Source organism: Phalacrocorax aristotelis, chromosome 4 (genome assembly GCF_949628215.1).
Source record: "Phalacrocorax aristotelis chromosome 4, bGulAri2.1, whole genome shotgun sequence".
Lineage (NCBI taxonomy): Eukaryota > Metazoa > Chordata > Aves > Suliformes > Phalacrocoracidae > Phalacrocorax > Phalacrocorax aristotelis.
In genome coordinates this window covers 78,316,856-78,335,168 of record NC_134279.1, presented here as the reverse complement: position 1 = coordinate 78,335,168, position 18,313 = coordinate 78,316,856, and the positions used below count along the sequence as shown (strand labels likewise).

Genomic DNA, 18,313 nt, shown 5'->3' with positions numbered 1-18,313 from the left:
CTTCGATAAAGTGAATCTTAAGAAATCCCCTTGCCAGAGTCTCACGCTTCAAGTACAAAGGCACAGAGAGCAACTTACCACTCTCTTCCCCCAAAATATTGCATAACAAAACATTCACCCTGGAAAACAGCATAAACACAGAAGAAATGAGGCATGAATACATTCTAAAAAACAGAAACGGCATAGCATTCGTTAGGTGTGACAGACCTCTCTGATCAACCTCAAAAAAAATTTAACACCCTCAAACTCAAGAAGCACCTCCTAGTGAGAGTGTTGGGTATCATTCAAACACAAATATTGCCCAGTAAGAGAAAAAAAAAAAAAGCATGAAGTGGATCTATATCCTCTTCTTTTTGTTCAAGAAAATCAGCGCAGCAATGAATTCCCCTGACCAAAATGAACACCTAGAATTCAAACGGAGCATCTAGAGTTTATCCCTCTAAAGCACAAGCGATTTATGGACAGACACCATTGCCAAGTCTAGAACGAGGGAAAAAAAAAGATTATTTCACAAAACTTCCTGAGAACTCACACAGTAACGTTCGCAATGTTTCTCTGGCACATAAAAACTACTAAGTTATAAAGTAGCAACACGTTTAAGGCTCAACACTAACAACTTTTGCCTTTAAAAAAAAAATAAACGAACAATTTTCCAGATTACTCAAAATATTTATTCACAAGTACATACGGTATTAAACAGATGTGAATACGTTTTCCAAAGAGACATTGTCATTAGCAATGTAAGAGGCTCTGATGATATTTGTCAAGTGCACATATTCAGGCAGCAAGAGAAAACTGAAAACTAAGCCTTTCTACCAGCCAAGGTCAGGTTTCTTCCCCACCCTTAGGTGACGCTCCGCTCCAGGCCAGTACAGACCGCTTGCCCAGGCTTGAACAGAACCGGGCAGCTGCTGAGGTGCAGCACCAACCGACTGCTGCAAACATTAGTATCAAGGTCGCGTTTTTAAACCCATCCTCAAATTTCAAGATAAGAGGGAACACTTTCTCAGGGGACAACAGTCATTGGAGTTTATGGCTGTCTTCTAAAACAGCTGGTACCTCTAAAAGAGCTTCCATGGAGCAATCCCTAGCAGGAAACTTACTACACCTCAGCTGACCTGGAAGGTCATCTGCTCTAACACTGGTGGCAACGATGAAGTTCAGGCAGTTCATCAAGAAGCATTACCCATCCCAAAAGACGCGCTGTGGAGAAGCCCATCGCTATGATGAGTTACTTTGATTAGCAGGCTCGTAAGAAGACAGGCCGCAATATCCTGGCATTGGTTGGTGAAGAACTGCACTCTTACACAGGCTGAGACACGTTAGCACTGGTACTTCTCTAGTGAAAGGGCACCATTCAGTCTTTTTGCTCCAGGTTAAATCAGGCACCATCAGAAAACTGAGCAGATCTAGTAAGAAAATTCCTATCTGTTGTCAGAGGCTTTATCAAATGATTTACCACTCGATGCTGCTTTCAGCCACCTAGTGACAGGATGTCACGTTCACTTCAGTAAATCATACCAAGGTGAATAATGCAGCATCTGCTCTCTGTGTCCTAGGGCCTGTATCATCTGACTGATGCCTGACCGTATACGAAGCACACCAAAACACAATCAGTGCGGCGGAGATAGGACCTGTCCTTTTATGCATTTCGTCAGGGCTTAGCTCTAGGAACTGTAAATGTCGCTGTCAAGACACCTGCCTACTGCTTGCATTAGGAAAGGAAATTCCACAGGCATTTAAGTAAGAAAACTAAGAACAGTTTTAAACAAATAACGACACAAGTTTTCGTAACAGCACCTTTATGGAACACAAGGTTAGCTTTAGACAAGTGCCAGGTTACATGAACTTTCAGTCCTCTTTATAAAGAAAGCAATCTTGGTTTTAGTCCATCCTGATAAAACTTGTAACACTCATTTATAGGCACAGTGCTTGGGCTATTTCCAAAGTAAAAAAAGGGCTTTCCATTACAGTGCTGGGAGTGGTTAACAAGAAAGTTACCTTACTACATTCTTCTCCAGAGAATAATAATTCTCCTCCATTATGTCCCAATGCTATTAGGATTTCAACACACACAAGCAATGCAATCCTAGTTAAGATAAAGAGGAAATTAAGGTAATGTTAAGCTACAGACCAAATCATTTTCATAGATACAGACAATTCTGAATATATGCATTTGCCTGGGAAATTAGATTCATTTTTATGAATAAAAATTCCATCTCTCCACACAACAAACAGAATTCCTTGCCAGTAGAGGACTACACTGCGCATGGCTCAGCAGCCTTGAAAAGGAAGTCTGGGCTTCAGGCATATCCCGCTACGTGGATCAACAATCAACCCCTTCAGATCCAGCAGCTTTGGTTTAATGGACGGAAACTTTGGCCTGTTGTTCAAACAAACATACTCGCCAGCAACAAACAAGACAGACTGGATTTTTTGAAAATAAAGGGAAGTGTGATATGTGCATAAAGTCAGTGCCTTGATCCTTTAAAGCATCTCTATAAGCGACTTTACCTTAAAAAACAGGCGGTGCTTAAGTTACAAAAGATTGTTTTGTTTATGGTGATTGAAGAAATGGCTCTGCTTCAGGAATTCAAAAGATGAATCAGATTTAGTAGTAGATTTATTAATTTGCTGTGATTTACAATGAGGTGATAATGTCTGAACCAAGGAGACATCAAAACCGGTTTAGCCAGAAGGTTTATGGCTTCCAGGTCAAATTCGTACACCAGTGTCAGTCATTTGGGCAACTGAGGATTAGCAGATGTAAGATAAGCGGAGGCCAGGTGCTGCACTGATGTTTTGGAGACAGTATTCCAAAGTGTCTTCTCTTACAGCAATTTCCTTTTCTCAAACTCCTGCAAATAGCACACAGCCATTACCGGTGGGAAAAGAAGAAAATGCTTCTATTACCATTTTATTTTAAATTACTTTGTATTTATCTTAGCAATCTGATTTTAGGAATTAAAAACCAGAATTAAAAATTAAAATTAAAACATAAAATGTATAAAGTTGCAAGTTAGGGGAAAGGAGACTAAGTATTCTCCCACCTCACATTACCAAACCAGCTACGAAAAACCAGTAGTGCTAGGCTGCAGCCAGCGCACTGCACTCAGGCTGCAATGCTGTCAAGGAACCATTTGCTCCCAGGCATAGTGTAACAGGCTTGAATAACACGACTTCTGCGTAAGAACTGCAGTAGAATCCTTAGAGCAAAGGATTCAAAGCCAGGGAAGCAACAAAGTAAAGATTTTCATTTCAGTAAGGGAAAAAACACAACAGAAGGGAAGAATCCCACAGCAGTCTGAAGATGCTCTATGATGCAGTCAGCACTGGCAAAAAAATCTACCTAGCACAGCTGAATTGTGCATTTCTTCTGCTGTGAAGCAATGCCTTTTTTTGGATACGAATTAAGAAAAATGCAAACAATCCTACTCCGTACATAAGTTTTTCAGCTGTATGCATTCAACCACAGTTCCGATTAGCACTTAAAATGGTACTTAAAAAGCCAAGGCTTTCCTTCCTCAAATACCCTATTTCTAAAGAATGCTTTCAAATTTTAAACTAATTCTGTATCTCTGCATCCAGAAAACACAATTCAAGAAGTTGCTACGCTTGAAAGCGAAATGTAATCTCTATTTTGCTATGTTTACTTTTCTGTAAAGGCAACATTACATAAAACTACGTGCACGTATTACCTAAGTAATAACTGCGGCTTGTTCAGTCAACAGAGTTCCTATGTTTAACCAAATTCAGAGCAACATAATATTTGGGTAAGAGAATTACGCCCAACTCGTATTCCCTCAAAAGTAGCTTCTTGCTCTGGGTAAGTATGTATACCAATTTCCAAGCAACGAACCTTGTAGATGGTGCTACCTAGCTGAGCAGGAGACATGCTGACAACAACACCAGCGCTCTGAAGAGCGGCTATCTTCTCTTTAGCTCCACCCTTTCCCCCAGCAATGATTGCTCCAGCATGACCCATCCGCCGGCCTGGAGGAGCAGTCAGACCAGCTATGAATGACACTACTGGCTTGGCATTTGGACCCTGTGAAGAAAGAAAAGATACTGTTTTACATACGGGAGAGTGAGATGAAAACTAATTCTACATGGCAGGTTTTGAGTCTGGGTTTGGTTTTTTTTTAATATCAACTAGCCAGGCAAAGACATCAAACAGTTAGGAACCTCAGACAACATGGAATCAGGAGTCTGAAGAGCCTGGATTACTTTCTCTCCTGATAAGCATCATAAACCAGAAGCGATCAGAAACTTTAAAACACCCCTCTACAGAGCCACATGTATTACAAAAAACAGAATGTTCACCAGAAATATGACTACAGGACTAAAAATCTGAAGTTGGCACGGCTCTCCGGTTAGATTTACTCTGGATAAAGCTCCTAATTTCATAGAATCACAGAATGGTTTAGGTTGGAAGGGACCTTTAGATGTCGTCTAGCCCAACCCCCCTGCAGTGAGCAGGGACACCCCCAACTAGATCAGGTCGCTCAGAGCCCCGTCCAGCCTGGCCTGGAATGTTTCCAGGGATGGGGCATCGACCACCTCCCTGGGCAACCTGGGCCAGTGCATCACCATTCTCACTGTAAAAAATTGCTTCCTTATATCCGATCTGAATCTATCCTCTTTCAGTTTAAAGCCATTACCCCTTGTCCTATTGCTACATGCCCTTGTGAAAAGTCCCTCTCCAGCTTTCTTGTAGGCCCCTTCAGGCACTGGAAGGCCACAATGAGGCCTCCTCACAGCCTCCTCTTCTCCAGGATGAACTACCCCAACTCTCTCAGCCTGTCCTCGTAGCAGAGGTGCTCCAGCCTTCTTTCAACTCTTTCTCTTTAATAACAGTAGGGCGGTTTGCTTTTTTTGTAAATAGAGATTAGAGATTGAACTGAGTTTTCCTTGACATGGCAGAAGAAGATGGCTAACTACCAAGGTGTCTGGGAGCAAGCTGTTTAAGACTTACAGAATTATTTTCTTTCAAGAATGCTGCTGCATCTTCTTCGGCATTTCCTCCAATCTCCCCAATCAATATGATACCCTCAGTATGAGGATCCTTCAAGAAGACATCAAGGCAGTCAATAAAATTAGTTCCATTGAAGGGATCGCCTCCAATCCCTGAAAAAAATTAAAACCACAAAAAAAAAAGACTAACTCAAGATAATGATACTGCATTTACAATAAAAGCGTCAAAGTAAATTTCAGCATTCCCAAAGGCTCATAAGAAGGGCAACTCCGAAGGCTCTTCCCAAGTCCAGTGCCAAATTCCCACTCCAAATACCTCCCCGACAATTTACAGAAAACTTTGATATCTGAATAATCACCTTCCAAACTGTAAACACAATGTTAGGCCTTACGCAGAGGTTGTGTAAGGCACCCCAGGACCCAGACCCCAGCTCTAGAATTTTGCTGGAAGAAACTGAATTTACTTAACATACCCAACTGAATGCCTAACAATGCTTCTTGGGAAAATCTGTTTCCAAACTGACATTATATTTGCCGGCAGTTCTCCATTCAAAGCTGGTTTACAGGCTTTTATTAATCTGATGTGGAAATGGTAATAGAGGGGGGTTATACTCTTCACAGCACTTAGGGATCTCATTTCTCAACACAATTGCCATCCAGTAATTTCTACACTTGCAAAAAGGAATTACTTTGGATTTCTTCTAGTAAAGAAAAAGCAGGTTAGTACGGGTGCAATAGGCTGTTTCTGAGGAAACCTACCAATGCATAGAGACTGCCCCAATCCAACTTGCGTCGTCTGATGAACAGCTTCATATGTCAGGGTTCCAGATCTTGACACAATACCTTTAGGAAAGAAAAGGAGATTAACTTAACACTAATACAGCTAAGCACATGACCGGAGGCAGCTGTCCTCATATTCATGAAAATCACCTTAATAAACTGAACACAAGACGCCAGGTTTTCCAGCTATCCTTGCCAAAACATGAAAACTCATTATATAAGATTCTATCTGTACTGTTTTCTGGTTGGCATTTTTTGACACTTAATTGTCAACAGACTCAACCTGCCCAGAAAGTCAGTAATATCGGCTGAGACAGCATTCCTCACGCTACAGCTTTACCAGGAAAGAAAACCGAACACAAAATAGAAGAATATACTTGTCTTGCATGAGAGTAGCTGATGCACTGAACTTGGAACAGAGTTGCAGCTCAACAGTTAACGTAAGAATTCTGTATTAATCACATCTCCTATATGGCCTGGCTCATAGGAGATCCTCCAGAACAGGAATACGCCGCGCAATTGCAAGTTATCACCATTAAGGTATTTGTTGAGGCAGCTCACTGCTCTACAATACACATTCAGCATTTATATTACAATATTACAAGGGATCACAGCCTTAATTTTAAATTTGGGATGGAAGGTCATACAAAGCCTAGATCAGGGGCAAAAATTTGCATGCTTTTTTGTTCATTTTTACAAGATTTCTGTTAATACTACAAGAGGGAAGGCTTCCAGGAAAAACAGACATCATCTTCTATGTATTTCAAGCCATCTAACAAGGAATATAATAAGTATATTGCATGAACAGAGGAAAAAATACACCACTAGACTAACAACATTGGTTTTATCAACTGTTTATACTGTTGAACAGCACAGATGTCTACTAGCAAAGGGTTTTTTTCTTGCTAGGTTTGCAAAGGGCTTCCTGTTTACTATTAAGATCAGATTGCCTCAGAGTAGCTACAGATAAAGGTCCAAAGACTGTGGCTATTTTTATAGCTTGCATCCCAAAATTATCAAATGATTCTCGGATGCCTCACAGTAATAGAAAGCTGGGGGGCATATCACCAAAGGTCAGAGTGTTAGATGAAGCTGAGAGGATGGCAAAGTTACATTTTTATTCCCTGATCGTTGGATCACCATTGAAAATGTTTCCAGCAACGGTGGGGCAACCAGATTCAGGATTTAAAATATTCTTTTGCACTTGATGTGTCTTGCATTCAGATTCTGATATCTTGTCACTACAAGATATTTCTTGTAGATATTTAGAAAATCTTAACAGAACTTTGATTCAGAAGGGAGCTCAGGGCAACAACGGCTGATGCTTTTACAGTCCTAGAGCAATATCTTGATGGTATCTACAAAGGGCATAATTGCAGTCATCTGAGTTTTCAATTCCAGGTTTATAGGTATTTCTGAAAGCTGGAGGTGTGACACGAGTGTTAACGCATCCTCCAGCATTCACTAGGTACAGCTTATTCTCAAGTCAGAAGTGGTTAAGTAGCAGAGATAGTTTCTTGTGTTAGAAAAAAACTGCACTGCATCCACATAGTTCAAGAGCACTAAACAGGTCTTCCCACAGTAAATACGCTTTTCAGCAAAAAAAGTTGTAATGTTGCAAAGCGTACTGTGCCCAAGTTAACCTGGTTACCCCACTGACAGGTGACAGCAGCATATGCTGTCGGTAACAGTGTTTCTGGAGCCCTGTAAGTACAAATGCATATTTTGGAAGAATTTTCTTTATAGCTCCTGCACAGCACTATTTTAAAAATAATCAAGTTGTTATTTCTGCAGTTTAGAACAAGGAACTAATAGAAGTCAGGACAAGAGACTCGCATGCAACAGGGTGTGTAACTAACATATGATTATGAATAAGTCACTGCCTTTTTGACCTTAATTCCACTGAATTAGGTGAGTATATTTGTCACTTTCTCCACTCACGATAGCATAGTTGTCTAACTTGTCATGTTATAAATTTGCCTGTAATCTCTTCTCTTTGCTCTAATACCGAGTTCACTACAGGTGGAGGATCCTAGTCCTCAGGAGCCAAGTTGTTGGAAGGAATAGTGTTGGAGAGCTTAGTGCTCTCAAATCCCAAGATAAATGGAGGTATCCTCAAAGGAGGGTGTTAGGGAAACTTAAATCAATCACATTACCTAAGGAAACTTCCACTTGCTTTGCCTCTAACATCAGTACTCGGTGCCAGCTATGGTAGACTGACTCATTTTGGCCTTCGGGATTGATAATGGTGAAGTTCACTTACAAACTGAAGGGACAGACAAGCTGTTACACTGGGTGGCAACTGTCTTCAGGGCAGGATGTGACTAACCTCATTAACAAGAGCGCTAGAGTACCAAACTTCTGTTTTAGATGATGCATAAATATTCAAAAACTCACCAATTCTTCCCTTCTTGTGAATGTGACCAGGCATGATACCAATTTTACATTCTCCAGGCTAAGGAAAGAGTGGGAGAAGTCAGATGGAACATTCACACTATCACTAAGAATGGTTCAGCCTTGGAGCAAATCCAGAAGTCACTTACATTGATGACTCCAGGGCAGTTTGGGCCCACTAGTCGAGTCTTATCCTGCCGAAGCAGCCTGTGTTTAACCCGGACCATGTCCTGCTGGGGAATACCTTCAGTAATGCATACAACTAAGGGCATTTCTGCATCGATTGCTTCATTGATTGCAGCAGCAGCAAATGGAGGAGGTACATATATAACAGTGGCAGAAGCACCAGTTTGTTCTTTGGCCTACAATGGACATAACAAAAGATATCAAGCATTTAGTGTGGTGGAAGAGAACACTGGACAACTAGTCATTTAAAATATGTCCATTTACAGGCATAAATTAAGTGAATGGATATGAATTAATTTATTATAAGCAAAGTAAGCGTTAAATACACTGACACATAGGACCGTATAGGACACATACAGCCCAACTAGGGAACTGAGAACTAACCACTGTTGGGAAAGGATCTGCCCCATGAACACCACTATAAATACGCTTAGGTAACAGTTTACTAAAAATTCACTGTACACACCAGAATCACTTAGAAATGAGCTGCATGCATGAAGTAAGTGTATCCAGACTCTGTGAACTTCACAGTGGAAGCCAAACTCACGCTTGAACACACTGAATGCTCCCTCTTTTAAAAAGCTTCTATTTCACTCCTTGCTGAGTGACATCCATGGCTCAAATATTTCTCTCTTCAGTGTGAGGAATTAAATAAGGAGCCTTTTAGCAGCATTAAATTGTCTGCCCTCCAGTCATTGCTGCAAATTACCTCCTTCACAGAATTAAACACAGGCAGATCCAGATGAGTTTTTCCCCCTTTCCCCGGAGAAATTCCTCCAACTAGATTGGTGCCATACTCCAACGCCTGCTGGCTGTGAAAGGTGCCCTATGAGAGAGAAAATAAGTAAAGTTAAAAGGCATGTAGTAGCAACTACAATGAAGCAAAAGAAGTTTATGTTATCTATAATTTTGAAGGCAATTTATGGCACTTAAATTGCCACGAGAAGGGAAGTTTCCACTACATATACACAACCAGCTGTTCTGAAGAGTGCATCAACATGTTTTAAATGGATTCAGGATATGCTATGCTGTCTCTTTTAAATCAGAGCACTGTGGTTGCACACTGGAAGATATTTTGTAGTGTATTGCTAATACACCTGCAGACATAGCAGCCACATTTTATTTTCCGCATCAAGTCTGGCAGATGACAAACACTATAATGAAATAGAAGAAATTAGCATTCTCATCCATGACTAGCTGCTACTTTTAGCAAAAGCAGTCTCCTCCCCTTGCAAACGTGTAAAAGAGTGAACATGCGAAAATTATTAAATATGCTGAAATAAAACCAGAAATGTAACTCACAGACATTGATACTCAAAGGCATTTGTGAAAAAGGCATGTCTAAGATGGTAAGGTTTTTGTAGTTTTTTGCAAATCTCCCTTTACAAAGAAACCCTTTCAGCTGTATACAGTAAACAGGTTTAAGACCAAAACCAACAACAAAAATCAAAAGTACTATAACACACATGACTCAAAACCAAGTTTTAAGCTTGTGCACAAGTGGAAAAAACCAAACTAGTCTATTTAAGAAAAAAAAAAAAGTCTATTTCAACCAAAGAAAGGAAAGTACAGTGGTGAAGGGACCCTCCTGACCATGAAGTCCAGCTTCCTATCAATACAGACAAAGCCAGTACATACTCCCTTTTATATATATTATACATATTGCGGGGTTTGGCCAACTAACTTCCCGAATTGAAAGGGTAATAGAAGAAATCATTTGTATACATACCTGTTTGCCTGTAAAACCCTGGCAGATAACCTTTGTATTTTTGTTAATGTACAGATTTTTCCTTGATGCTGAGTAGGAGCAGTGTCGTACTCCATTCTGTTGCACTAGAGAAAAAAAAGAAAAAGAGAGGACAAACCATTAATCCACAGCTTCATTAGACTCTAAATCAAAAAACATCCTATCAAGTAAGTGCATATATATTAATGCCTATATCGAAAGAAGAATTGATCCAGTAGTTCATGTTTTCAAAGAGCAGCTCCGAACGTTTTAAGTATTTAGGACTTGTTATTCTAAGATATTAAACACCTGCAATTCATTCTGTTTAACATTGTGATTACTCAGTTTGCTAGGAGTCAGGCTAGGTATCTCTTATATTGGGTACTTAATATCAGAACTCCAGTCACCACAAACAGCAGACGGAAACACCATCTTAACCACTATTTTCAGTTAAAAGTGAGCACGTTTCTGTCCTCTAAGAAATTCTGCAAAGTGACAAAGCAGAACTAATATCCTGGTATCCCAGAGGCTGTTATAACATGGGTACTGTTACACCTTCTGTGTACATAGCACAGTCTATACGAGACAATGAGAGATACTGAAGAGGTCAAGGGTCCCTCACCCCAGGTGAAACCTAATGCCAAGCAAGACATACAGTGAAAGACCTTTTTTCAACAGATGCCTAGCTACGGGAGCCTAGGCATCACTGCTTGAAACAGGCTTGGGCTCATGAGGAAACACAGCTCTCCAGATACTCCACTAGAACCATTTTCAATTTAGTTCTCACAACTCTGGTACTGAAAAAAACAAAAGAACACAACTACAGAAAAACAGCACAGTGCATGCTGGTATCAAAAAGACAAGGAGAGTGACTGCATCTCTGCTGAAGGGAGAGATATGTTGACATCAAACGATGAAAAAGAAACACACAGTAATTTACCATGCAAGAAAGCTTGAGATGAAGAGGAAAAAAAGGTCTTCCGGTATAAAAAGGATGTATGCATTGCCTATATTCCTTGCCATATGCTTTTTCAAATACCAGACTTTTGAGGGGATCAGAACTGATTTACTCCCTCTATGTGTTTTAGATAAAAAACATATTTCATGCTCAGAGTGAACACGGGAGGTACCAATCCTAATACAGAAACTAACACCAGTATGTTGCTATATACCTCTTTAGCTCTTTTAAAACTTTACCACTTAAGATTTGAGGAAGTAAAATGTGAAGTTGAAATAAAAATAAGATTCTGCATCATGGTCCCTGGACTGTTCCACATATTGGCTAGGCATGCCTGAACAAGGGACGGACTTTCTTTTTCTATTTTTAGAAAGGAAGCAAAAGCTATTAAGTGGAAAAAGGAAAAAAGCATTCTTCAATATAAACTGCTAATGCACAGAATTTATTGGGAAGCTTTATTAACATCTAGTAATAACACAATTTCTATGGGGTAGTAAAAAAGTCCAGAAAATTTAAGAGCCGTGTATATACATATTTCTACCACAGAGCTACGTAGGACTCCTCCAGAAGTACTTTTGCCAACTAAATTTTAGTGATACACTGCTTTTACGCTTTAATTCTATTCACAAAAAGTGAGAAGAATAATAAACCCATGCCAGAAGCAGCCTACAGACACCGGTGTTATTGCTAAATCTGAAGTCCTTACTCCGTTCTTCAAAAGTGCTGACAGAAACACAGGACTTCAGCTCCAACCACCTCCTGCCATTCTCTAAGGAGTTGTGGCAGCACATCATCTTCAGACCAACATAAAATAAAATTCAGCTAGATTTTAAAGAGAAATCGACACACTAGCATGCAGTAAACTTGTAAGAAAAGTGCTAAAAGTGCGTGTCAGCATATTGACCATTAGGGTTTTAACCTAAATCACATCTTTATCCACAAATACTGTTACAAAACTTTTTATGCCAAGGAAAAATACAAAGCAGTAACAGACCAAATATGTCTGAAGCAAAGATTTAAAGACCAGGGTTGTGAGTTTGTCTGTGGAAGGGTACAGGAAAGTTTTGCTGATCAACTGCCACAGCTACAGGAGACAGCACAGCATGGTCTTAATGCTTGGCCAACAGCTTAGCCTTCCTAGACAAGGCTGCAACGCTCTGCAGGCTGCACCTGAGCTGCAACACCAAGTCACTGAAACACACAACTGAAACAGCAGCCTGCCTCCAACAAAGGAGAGAGAAAATAAGCACAGAAACAGCTGCCCTGCTGGTCAGGAGAACAGGGCATCGCCCTACCTGATCCCGGCCATCTAGGCAATCCCTCGCAGGTACAGGATACAACTGGGTGAAAACCAAGCTTGAAAAAAAGCAGAGGATGATCCCCCTGTGAAAAAGCCGTTACAATCAAGACCTACCACCAGCAATGCCTTTCGGAGGACGGTCTTGGATACCAGAAGTATAAGAGTGCACGTTTTGAAAGCCCTCTGATGGGCCTGCAAGGGTAAGGAATAAACAGGCAACACTAAACCAATTCAAATCTAAGTTCTACACATATTGACTGTGCTACAACGCTGACAAATCCACCTGCAAACTAAGAGAGGGCAGCTTGCCAGGCACACAGCGTGCATCCAGTAATTTCAGTATTTGGGGAAAATAAAAAAAAGAACCCAACCTTTGACAAATAGTCACTCCTTTCTCTATACCATAAAAGCAATTCTACAGTCCCAGCTCAGCTGTTTCATATCTATTTTCTACTATTTATAACCTTGCACAAAAATGTTTTGAAAGCTTAGTGTGTCAGTTCTCAGTTTTGAGAAGTCTATATAGATATATTTTTCAAGGATAAGAAGCTTTTGAGCATTTTCCAAGCTATCAAAGTACAACAGAAAAAAAAAAAAATTGAGGCACTGATAACTAAGAGACAGCTTAAATTGCAAGCTTTGTATGGATTTACTCTTGAAAACTTTATGTGCTGCTTACATGCCCGAAGAGCCCTGGTTCAGAGAAAATACAGCTGGTTCAAAAAAGCCTGGCCATAGCCTTGAGCTGTTTGCTGTCTTCAGAGAGAGGCAGCTTAGCATGGGCACATGTCTGGGGAGCGATATAGTTTTGAAGAAATTAAAAAATATATATATATCACCTTGAACTTTCTGGGCTGGATGAGTCTCAGTTTTGGGGGGTTTTTAAACTGACATGATACAACCCTGTATTCCTCTCCACAGCCTTGCCTGAAGCGAAAAGTTTGCCCCAGTTATCAGCACAGTAGGAGCAGCAGGGGCATTGGTCAAGATGAGGTTCTGCTATACGTGGCACAAACGGCAGGTCCCGGGTGCAAACAGCTGGCAATTTAAATAGTTGAGACAGATATAAGATAAGAAGGAAACAGGTGGGAAATCAAAATGGTATGCCTAAGTTCACAGCAAGTAAGAGTCAGAAATAGAATCCAAGTCTCAATTTCCACCCAGGACCTTCATTCACTAACTCGTACTGCTTCACAACTTCCAACACCTGTCCAGGCAATTGCTTTTACTAGAACAAATGAGGGTGCCCGAGTGTAAATGCACATTCCTTCAAGAAGACAGGTCACACAGAAAAAAAAGTTATTTGCTCTCCTGGTTACCAGGATTCAGCCGTGAACCAGTAAAAGCCAAACTCATTGGCGATGCTATTTTAACGCACAAGTCTAAATTACAGGCCACAAGTTACAACAGTGCAGGCTCCAGACGAAGCCCCAGAGCATAAGGACAAGTCTTATCAAATACAAATCTTACCGAAAGCACACAGAACTGCTGTATTTTGTATAATCAGAGGTCTAACACAACATTAATGTGTCCGACAAAGGCCCATGCTCTTTTGAAAAGAGTATTAAAGCTAAAATAAGAAACTGGATAATCTTTCCCAGGCAATCCCTTTCACTTCAGCCCCATCCCTGTTCCGTTTTGCATAGTTTGTGGTTCAAAAACAAGTTATGCAAACAACAAGACACATTTATTTTGGCTTTCCAGTACTCCACCTTCTGCATAGCTGTGGCAAGAACCTACTTTAGTCCATTGTACAGGATGACCAAGTAGCTATGAAAAGTACTCAAATACCAAAACTTTGCTATCGCAGGACAGGTTTGAAAAGTGTGATCTAAATTTAGCAGAGGGGTATAAGTCTGCATATTTAAAAAAAAAATCAGTTTTTTTACAATAAAGAAACCTTTCTAGAAACGAAGAGACAGAAATACCTCCAGCACACGTGCGGCTGGTAGTTACTCTTCCGTTTCCAGGGAACAAGGCCCCAGCCAAGCCCAGAACTCAGCGCAGCCCAACTTAACAGGAAAACCCAGCTGTGTTTACTTCTTAAAAGAAAACTCACAATTTGTAGCCCTGAGTGGGGCTTTAAGCCCACTTTTGTATTACAACTAAAAAGCCTTTATAGAAAAATACACTACTATTTATCATGAAGTCCAAACATGAATTTACATGTCAAAAAGAAAACTGGTCTATCTATTTGCAAGGTATTTTAAAGCACACATCGAATGCAAATACTGTTTACACGGAGCTTTCAGGCAGTCATTGAGGAGCAACACCTCCCAGAGCAAATCTCAGTTAAAGTTATACTACACAAGCTACATTTACCCAGCTTATTTGTGTTGTGTGAGCCAGCTGACAGTACAGATACTAAGGGCTAAATCTCTTCCTCACTCAAACTTTACAAAGCTGAAAACTTGTTATTTTCAGGACTTCTTGCAAGACCCCCTAGAGCTACAGGCAGGATCCAAGTCACCGCGCCTCCCTCTTGCCCACATTTATCCCACACAAAAACAAAGTTTGGAAGCTGGGGTAGCATCTGAGCGTGCTCACAAAATGAGCACAACACAATAGCATAGCAAAAGAGCAGATATTCCTTTCTAGAAGGACCTGAGCAGATACCTACATTGCCAGAAGACTGAAAAGTAATAAGTTAAATTCTTCATCTCCAAGTTCTCTGGCTATTTCAAGGAGTAATGGAGGAAGGAAGATAGTCCTTTTCCTTTCTATTACCTACATAAGGAAAAAAGAAAGCCTTGGGTATCATATGGGCTCCAGCAGAAATGAGGAAAACTGAGATCAGTGCAGGGGAAACTCGTGGAAGGACTGAGGTACAAAGAACGCTAGTCAAAATGCTAGAAAGTGGGTTTTTTTCACAGCCCTTCCCTTTATTTTCCATCAGTTACGGACCTTCAGTTTGTTTTTGAGAAATCCTTCCAACATTTTGTATATTTTTAATGTGCTTTTTTATGACCGTCTCCCTTCTCTGGCTACAAATGCATGGCCTGAAGAGGACACAACAAAAACAGCTCTGGACAGCTTCTTACATTACAGAAGAGTATAGACATTGAAAAAAAAGTTTGGCAAAGACCAAAGTGCTGCAGCAAATTTCAGAGCTCGCTGACTAGAAGCTTGATATTAACAAGAACATTTCAGGTTCCCATCCTAGTTCTTTATTAGCTTTTAGTCTTCATTATCAGGCCACATGCATATATTCACACCCCTATTTATATTTGGATAATTCTCCCTCCTCCCCAAACCCATCTATAGAATTCACCCTTAAAGGTGTCAGTTGCATTAGAAGATGATCCTTATTGACAAAGTTTTCATGCTATTGAGGGATTGCTCAAAATATCTTACTCGTGTTTTTAAGGAGAATCATGTACTCAGAGAAGGACTTCTAGGTATTGTACCCCAGCCTCTCTTCTCTCACCATTCCCTTGCCAAATTCCTGTTAATTACAGAAAACCCAATTTATGTACATGGCATAGGAGCTGAGAAATTAAGTAAATTAATCGGTCTGTAAAGGACAGACGCAATGACGATGCTACACCTACCATATTAAACAAAACTAGGACTAACAGGCAAACGACATTCAGAAAAATTTCAGTCCTTTCGACACACCTCTCTTTCCTAATCAAAAATCCCCGCTCATTGCGATGGACGTTACAGGCTACATGAGGTCATGGGAGACACGGTGGCATCTGAAAGAAAAGCCTTCTTCCAAACTTGAGAAGCTGAAACAAAGTGAAGCATCTCAGTGAAACTGCAGGCCCTCGAGGAAACAAGCACATTCTTCTCAGTGCCTTGTAAGGCAATCAGTTTTTCCCATGTATACTCCACAAGAACATGTGCAGCTAAAGGTTTCGGAGCTTTCCTCCCCCCATACTATTTACATAAAAAACTACTAACAAATTCTTCAATTTACATTGTTATTTCTGCAGCAATTCTTTGCAAGGGTTATTCACATAATTTACTGTAATCTTTTAATCTAAGAGCTCTACAAAGCTTTCTAACATGCCTGGAACATAAAATCCCTAATCCTGACTCTCCGATCACAGTTAAGGTGCCTACAGAGACTCAAAGCGTGGTATAGCCCGACACCAGTCTTTCTTGACTCTGTCCATATAGAAACGCTGCTTTGAGTTGACCTTTGAGCAAGCACTTATCATTCACTGACATGTTTCATGCTACGTTTTCACAACTTCCTGAACTGAACTTTATGGATACACACCCATGTGCATCGCTTTTGCAACAGAAAACACTAGGAACTCATGATTTTAAATCACCCCTCAGAGAAGCAGATGTTAATTATTTCTTACTGAAAATGTGCGTACGAAGTCCAAATTTAAGGTTTCAGCCACCTTTTAACGTTTTCTAAAGAGTATCAAACCAAACAAAGGAAGGTTTCCAATGAAGGACCATTTCATGTTGCAGGAGTTTCTTTAAAAGGCTTCATGAACTGTTGCGAACAGAACACTTATTGAGCCACTTAGACTACTTCTTCCCCTCCACCCACCCAAAACCATCTTAATCGCTTTTCCCTGAATCTCTTACTGCTCTTTGTAAATGGAACAACGTGGGTTTTTAACACGTAAAACTGCACTCAAGAGTAGCTTTGCTGGGAGCATAAATTAACCTAAATTGGAGGTACTACGTTCCCATCTGTTCCTCTTCATCAGAACCAATTCTCATGAGACTCAGGGGAGACAATTCAAAGAGCTGAACTGGAAGAAATTAACAGTACAGCAAGAAAATAGAGTTTTCTGCTCCTGCTCATGGAGGACAACAGGTAGGAATGGATGGATACCTGAGGGGATGGTAGGTGTGCCACAGGAACAACTCATGCCAGCTTAAAATTTTGTGGGATCACATCACAAGACCCTGACCTGCTACTTACCACCACACCGAGACAAAAAGAAACTGCGTGCAGTGAGATGAGGTACGTTTAAGTTTGTCCATTTATTCTCAGTTGCAAGAACCGAGACTAATACACCAATTCTTCAGTTTTGATTCCAAGAAACAGCTCTTATGCCTAGGCACACCCACTCTGATTTCAGTAGAGAATACGGCATTAACTGCACAAAAGTGCAGTGTAAAGAAAAAAAAAAAGGGCACTTTATTTTTTTATTGTGTTCTTCAGAACAATACACATAAAAACTTTCAGGCTGAAGCCCACACCTGCGGCTGACCACCCTCAATGCGGACACGCGGGCCGAGGCCCGGGAGAGAGGTGTATCCGTCCGCCGCAGCCCCGCGCCCACGGGCCTGCCGGTGCCCCCGGGGACAGGCCCCCCCTCCCCCGGGTGACCTTGCCCCGCACAGGCCCGGCCCCTTCCCCTCCCGCAGCGGGCGGAGGCGGCCGGGCCCCGGCGGCAGCAGCGATCCCCCCCCTCAGGCCCCGCGGAGGCCTGCTGCGGAGGGGCGGCGCGGGCGGCCCGGGGGGAGCAGGCCGCGGCGGAGAGCGGTTGCCAGGGAGCCCGGAGGGCCCGGCAGCCCGGCGGCGACGGCTCGGTACTCACGGCGCAGGACGCGGCCCAGCAGGCGGGCGGCGGCGCGGCTGCAGTGAGACATCGTCCCCTTCAATGGCAACGGCAATGACAGCAGCCCGGCGGAACGGAGCGGGGAGCGGCGGGCGGGCGGGCCCGAGCGGCGCCTGAGCACTGCCCGCCCACCCCGGCGCGGCGCCGGGCAACACCGCGCGCGGATTGGCTCATCCCAGAGTACCGCCCTTTCCCTTCCCGTGGCGGCAGCCAATCAAAGGCGAGGCGGTGGGGCGGGGCCGGCGGTAGCCCCGCGGTGCATTGTGGGTGTGGTAGTTCGCGGCGGGCCCGGGGAGAGGCCGGGTGGCTGGGCACAATCACAGAATCACAGACTCATAGAATCATTAAGGTTGGAAAAGACCTCTAAGATCATCAAGTCCAACCGCCAACCCAACACCACCATGTCTCTTAAACCATACCCTGAAGTGCCACATCTACAAGTTTTTTGAACACCCCCA

General features: G+C 41.8%; 1 protein-coding gene across 1 annotated transcript; it reads right to left on the bottom strand.

The window, feature by feature from the left end:
• Positions 1-648: 648 nt before the first annotated feature.
• On the bottom strand, positions 649-17,985 carry SUCLG1 (succinate-CoA ligase GDP/ADP-forming subunit alpha). The gene is made up of 9 exons (XM_075092182.1): positions 17,835-17,985; positions 10,064-10,167; positions 9,044-9,160; positions 8,298-8,510; positions 8,152-8,209; positions 5,734-5,817; positions 4,976-5,127; positions 3,860-4,048; positions 649-2,858 (listed from the first exon to the last, which is right to left on the bottom strand). The coding sequence occupies exons 1-9, from the start codon at positions 17,884-17,886 to the stop codon at positions 2,832-2,834; spliced, it is 996 nt and encodes a 331-aa protein (XP_074948283.1). The 5' UTR covers positions 17,887-17,985; the 3' UTR covers positions 649-2,831.
• Positions 17,986-18,313: the final 328 nt, after the last annotated feature.